This window comes from Oreochromis aureus, linkage group 6, assembly GCF_013358895.1.
Source record: "Oreochromis aureus strain Israel breed Guangdong linkage group 6, ZZ_aureus, whole genome shotgun sequence".
In the NCBI taxonomy this organism is placed as follows: Eukaryota; Metazoa; Chordata; class Actinopteri; order Cichliformes; family Cichlidae; genus Oreochromis; species Oreochromis aureus.
In genome coordinates this window covers 23,465,132-23,471,121 of record NC_052947.1, presented here as the reverse complement: position 1 = coordinate 23,471,121, position 5,990 = coordinate 23,465,132, and the positions used below count along the sequence as shown (strand labels likewise).

The 5,990-nt window shown below is 37.7% G+C and overlaps 1 protein-coding gene across 5 annotated transcripts; it reads right to left on the bottom strand.

The window, feature by feature from the left end:
- Positions 1-2,021: 2,021 nt before the first annotated feature.
- On the bottom strand, positions 2,022-5,383 carry LOC116326013. Of its 5 annotated transcripts, none has more exons than XR_005613326.1 (6): positions 4,754-4,851; positions 4,375-4,580; positions 4,176-4,274; positions 3,665-3,802; positions 3,485-3,540; positions 2,022-3,281 (listed from the first exon to the last, which is right to left on the bottom strand). XR_005613326.1 is itself a non-coding variant. In XM_039613212.1 (6 exons), exons 2-6 carry the CDS (start codon positions 4,788-4,790, stop codon positions 3,168-3,170), a joined length of 750 nt encoding a protein of 249 aa, XP_039469146.1. In that variant the 5' UTR covers positions 4,791-4,803; positions 5,362-5,383; the 3' UTR covers positions 2,022-3,167. The 5 variants fall into 5 exon arrangements, 4 of the variants coding, with proteins under 4 accessions (XP_039469146.1, XP_039469145.1, XP_039469147.1 ...); XM_039613212.1 differs by adding an exon at positions 5,362-5,383 and having other exon boundaries at positions 4,176-4,580; positions 4,754-4,803; XM_039613211.1 differs by adding an exon at positions 5,341-5,381 and having other exon boundaries at positions 4,176-4,580; positions 4,754-4,803.
- Between the last annotated feature and the right edge of the window lie 607 nt (positions 5,384-5,990).

Genomic DNA, 5,990 nt, shown 5'->3' with positions numbered 1-5,990 from the left:
GTTCTGCAGCAGCTTCATTGGCTCCCGGTCAAGTATCGTATCAATTTCAAAATACTCTTGTACGCATTTAAAGCTATTCATCATCTCTCTCCTTCATATCTCTCTGATCTGGTTAACATCACCGCCCCATCTCGTTGTCTCAGATCTTCTTCTTCCTTTTCACTCTCCGTCCCCTCCCCCCGTCTTGTCACCATGGGGAGCAGGGCTTTCAGCTGCTCTGCTCCTCGACTCTGGAATTCCCTACCTCCTGATTTAAGAAATATCTCTACCTTCTCTCTCTTTAAGTCCCAACTCAAAACCCACTTGTTCAAAATAGCTTATCCCACATAACCTCTCCATTCAGCTATTTTAAATTTGTTTATGTTTTATGATTGTGTAAACTCTTTGCTTTTATGTTGCTCTTTGCTTTTATGTTGCTTTTTACTCTACTGTGTACAGCGACCTTGAGTGTTTTGAAAGGCGCTTTCAAATAAAATGTATTATTATTATTATTATTATTATTATTATTATTATTATTATTATTATTATTATTATATCAGGTGTGCATAATTATTAGGCAACTTCCTTTCCTTTGGCAAAATGGGTCAAAAGAAGGACTTGACAGGCTCAGAAAAGTCAAAAATAGTGAGATATCTTGCAGAGGATGCAGCAGTCTTAAAATTGCAAAGCTTCTGAAGCGTGATCATCGAACAATCAAGCGTTTCATTCAAAATAGTCAACAGGGTTGCAAGAAGCATGTGGAAAAACCAAGGCGCAAAATAACTGCCCATGAACTGAGAAAAGTCAAGCGTGCAGCTGCCAAGATGCCACTTGCCACCAGTTTGGCCATATTTCAGAGCTGCAACATCACTGGAGTGCCCAAAAGCACAAGGTGTGCAATACTCAGAGACATGGCCGAGGTAAGAAAGGCTGAAAGACGACCACCACTGAACAAGACACACAAGCTGAAACGTCAAGACTGGGCCAAGAAATATCTCAAGACTGATTTTTCTAAGGTTTTATGGACTGATGAAATGAGAGTGAGTCTTGATGGGCCAGATGGATGGGCCCGTGGCTGGATTGGTAAAGGGCAGAGAGCTCCAGCCCGACTCAGACGCCAGCAAGGTGGAGGTGGAGTACTGGTTTGGGCTGGTATCATCAAAGATGAGCTTGTGGGGCCTTTTCGGGTTGAGGATGGAGTCAAGCTCAACTCCCAGTCCTACTGCCAGTTTCTGGAAGACACCTTCTTCAAGCAGTGGTACAGGAAGAAGTCTGCATCCTTCAAGAAAAACATGATTTTCATGCAGGACAATGCTCCATCACACGCGTCCAAGTACTCCACAGCGTGGCTGGCAAGAAAGGGTATAAAAGAAGAAAAACTAATGACATGGCCTCCTTGTTCACCTGATCTGAACCCCATTGAGAACCTGTGGTCCATCATCAAATGTGAGATTTACAAGGAGGGAAAACAGTACACCTCTCTGAACAGTGTCTGGGAGGCTGTGGTTGCTGCTGCACGCAATGTTGATGGTGAACAGATCAAAACACTGACAGAATCCATGGATGGCAGGCTTTTGAGTGTCCTTGCAAAGAAAGGTGGCTATATTGGTCGCTGCTTTGTTTTTGTTTTGTTTTTGAATGTCAGAAATGTATATTTGTGAATGTGGAGATGTTATATTAGTTTCACTGGTAAAAATAAATAATTGAAATGGGTATATATTTGTTTTTTGTTAAGTTGCCTAATAATTATGCACAGTAATAGTCACCTGCACACACAGATATCCCCCTAAAATAGCTAAAACTAAAAACAAACTGAAAACTACTTCCAAAAACATTCAGCTTTGATATTAATGAGTTTTTTGGGTTCATTGAGAACATGGTTGTTGTTCAATAATAAAATTATTCCTCAAAAATACAACTTGCCTAATAATTCTGCACTCCCTGTATGTATATTTGATAGTTGGTATTCCAAGGTTCCACATACAATAACAAAGAAACAAAGGAAAGTAACTGAAAGAAGCATTGTGTACAAATGCATTCATCACCTCATTTTAATTTTCTATAATTAGTATCAGAATTCACAGAAAAAAAGTATTACATTGCCTGAAGTTATTACATAGCTACACATGACAATAACATACAATACAATACAATACAACTTTATTTATATAGCACACCAGCGGTATACCAAAGTACTTTACAATAGAAACAGGGAAATTAAGACATGATTAAATAAAAGACCATTAACAAAGTACCACAAAGTCAGCAGGTTGAAGGCACTAATTATACAGGAATAAAAAGGAATATAAGAACAAACTTACTAAGAACAGATATAACTAAAAGATAAAGTACATAGATAAAAATGGAGCCCAATATAAAATAGGGACACTAACTAGACGGAAAAGCTAGGTTAAATAAGTGAGTTTTTAAATGAGATTTAAAAGATAGAATGGAGTCTGACAAACAGACAGCGATGGGAAGATTGTTCCACAGGTTAGGTGCAACCACGGCAAAAGTACAGTCGCCCCTAGATTTAAGTCTAGATCTAGGCTGAACTAAGAATAATTGGGCTGAAGACCTGAGGGCTCGCCCAGGGACATATGGACTAAAGAAATCGGCAAGATAGCTAAGGGCTAAATTATTTATAATTTTAAAGGTGAGCAACAATATTTTAAATTCGATACGATATTTGATGGGTAACCAGTGCAAATCAGCAAGAATGGGGGTGATAGAGGCATGCTTTCTAGTACCAGTCAGAAGGCGAGCCGCAGCATTTTGGGCAAGCTGAAGTCTATGAAGGAGAGCAGAGTGAAGACCAAAGTAGAGAGAATTACAGTAATCCAATCTAGAGGTCACAAAAGCATGAATGAGCTTTTCAAGATCATCACTGATATATCATAATCAATTTTTATTAAATGTACAGTTGGTGTACATTGTAAGGTTTTAAATCAACAATTAAAAATGTTTGTTCATATATTAAACATTGTATTTAATAAATTAAATAAAAGTCATAAACAACTTAATAATGATGATGATAGACAACTCATGTGGTTGTTAGTATTTAAGTTGTACCTAATTGTGTTTTTAAATTTATCAATTTTGACTTTGACATGGACTACTGTGTATCCAAAATAACTTCATGTATATAAAATGTATCAGCACAAGCTCTCATGGTTTCTGAAAGAAAATTACATGTATTCTTTTGAAACAAAGTGTACAGGCTCTCTCCATCTAGAATCAGTCTGATGCATACGTCCCCGCTGAACCCAGTACACAGCTTGTGCTAAATACAAGTCTTCATCCTGAGAAACAATTTGTCATTTAGAATCATTATTTCTTCTTTAAGTAATTACTTAATGAATGACTACAAAGACTTGGCATTTTAAAACACTGAATGGCATGTTTGAGTGGCATGTATCGTTATCGTTATCGTTAAACAAACATAGATACAAGTGATGTGTCCTAAATGGAATGTAGATTAGTAAAACAATTTTCCTAGTCTTACCCGATTCTGTCTTCTTTGACGTCTGTTATCTGGCCTTTTCTGTTGATGACCTTTTCCTGCATAAACAAATAAAGACCATCACCTTTGAGCATTTAATTGTTGCTAATTTAGTTTGCTAACTAATACACTGTATATCCTTAGCTTGTATATAGTGGACTTGTATATAGTGAAATAGTGTACCTGTTTTCTGACAGAGTTGATAAACCAAAATAAAGGAGACAAAGGAAGCCAAAATAGAGAATGTGGGAGTAAACACCATCATCCAAAACACAACACTGGAACCAGTGGAACCAGGGCAAGGGCTGGAATCAGTGGAGTCTGTGCAAAACAAAATGTTATCTATGGACATGTTTTAGAGAAGATAAATGCAGTCTATTTTAACAAAGGTGGCATTAACAAATCCCCACTATTTACAACTACATGCTCCCAGTTCATGATAGATGAAGTTTATGTTAAAAACTCAAAGTTTGAAAGCCAAAACAAGAAAAATACGATTAGGCCTGCTTATGTCACCAAAGACAATATCTAACTGTTCTTACATGCAGGGGATAACTGCTCATGATGACTAAAGCAAACTTGCATAATGCATAAAATTTACTGATTTCTTCTATAACTTAACACATACTGTAGAGGGACAACATGTATAAATAAACAAATAAAGAAAAATACTAGGCAAGTTAAGATTACTTACTCAGCAGAATCCTGGTTGTGATGTTGCCGTATTTGTAAATATATTTCTGAGAAAATGTTGTGTCAACCTCCTTCTGTTCAGTTCCACAGTAGTAGAGACCTTCATCAGAATCAGTAGTGTTCATGATCAACAGGTCATAGGAGTCAGAAGACTGGTTTTCCACTAAATGCAAACGAGGGAATGGATTGAGAATATTTACTTTGTCCTCAAGGTATGATGGGTCATATTTGTAGTTTGTCCTTAGAATGAGTGAAGGCTGGTTCTCATGAGAACAGTTCCTAAACCAAGCTATGAATTTGCCGCTTGATCTTTGGCAGTCGCAGTGAAGAGTGATGTTATCGCCCGGGCTGACTCTTACCACTAACTCTGGTCCAGACAGCTTACCATGACTACAGAAAACAACTCCTGAAAGACAAACACAAAATCAGATCAAAAACTAAACTATTTCATTGGAAGTGACTTTAAAATATAGTTCAAACAATATAGTTCAAACAGTATGAAACTAAATATGGATTATTACATAAACAGAAAAACATGAAGTGCAAATGCAATTTTTCAAATATAACTAAATACTATACCTAAGAGAGGAGTGAGAAGAAAAAGCATCCTGCCCATGTTTGTTGATGACCTGTAGATGTAAGAGAATCAAGCAAGGCTCACTGCCAGCTGTCATGAGAGGAGGAGATTTTTCCATTAAAGGAAATGTAAGTTGTGACTGGTTAGTTGAGTGTAACATATTCTTTTGTGGTCATGTGTCACTTTCTTTTTGTATTGATGTAAAGAAAAGAGAAAGTTTCTTCAAACTGCAGCTGACCAACATTTAAACCGTGACATTTTAAATTTAAACAAAATAAGTCAAAATTGTCAGAAAATTGAATCTGACTTATTAACGATACTGATGTATCTGAAAAATTCATGTGTTGTCAATCTATAATGTCAAACATCTCAAGGTAACATTGCTCTTAGTTTTTGGGGGGCGTTCTGTCACAATGGGTCATCGGAGTCTAATCAGCAAACTAGAAAGGGAAAATTTCGGAAGAAATTTTAAGTGTGCCTATGCCGCTGCTAATCAGTGTAGTTTGCCATTCATACGGCTACAGAGAGCAAAACTCAGCAGAGCAGCCATTCTCCACCATGAACTATGGTAAAAACAAACACCACTCACGCTTCACAGATGGCAGCTTACAGTTTTGTGTAAAGATGAAGTTACTTCGTATAGCCCCGATTTGCAGACGCTGTGCACACAGGTTCATGAGCAGAAGTCCCATTGTACCACGGCAGACCCGACAATGTTTGCATGAACACGCTTTGAAGCATTACGTTATGGACCACTTTTCACACATGGTTGATGTACCCACACAGCCGGCTGTAGCTTTTCAACTCACAGCCCGACACACACCCAAAAAACAGTCGAGAGAGCACAGAATTTACGCCCGTGGGTCCACCTCCCCTGCAGCGGGACTCCATACCACGCCCCGCCACACACATCAAACACGTAAAATAAATATTTATGCACTTTTGCATTCACTTTTTGTTTTTTGTTATTTTTACACAGTGTTCTGAATGATTAACAATGGTCTACAGCCAATCTTGTGTATTGTTATACAAACTTTGGTTGTAAGATTTAGATAACTATTTAATAAAAGCTAAATATTTTATATGAGAGTAAGAAAGAAAAGTATATCTTTGTGTCCACCTTTCTCTGTTAATGCCCTACCTGGCCCCCTGGCAAAAGCTTTGCTAGATCCGCCCCTGCACAGTTACCAGCTGTCAGCTACACAAAAAAGGAGCTTGGTGTTTATTTGTCTGTCAGAA

Bases quoted from the DNA above. Each gene is read 5' to 3' on its own strand.
- LOC116326013 (XM_039613212.1), bottom strand. From the start codon at position 4,790: ATGGGCAGGATGCTTTTTCTTCTCACTCCTCTCTTAG. The intron at 4,581-4,753 runs GTATAGTATTTA...TTTGTCTTTCAG, and splicing joins TCTTCTCACTCCTCTCTTAG to GAGTTGTTTTCTGTAGTCAT. The intron at 3,803-4,175 runs GTAAGTAATCTT...TGTTTTGCACAG, and splicing joins CACAACCAGGATTCTGCTGA to ACTCCACTGATTCCAGCCCT.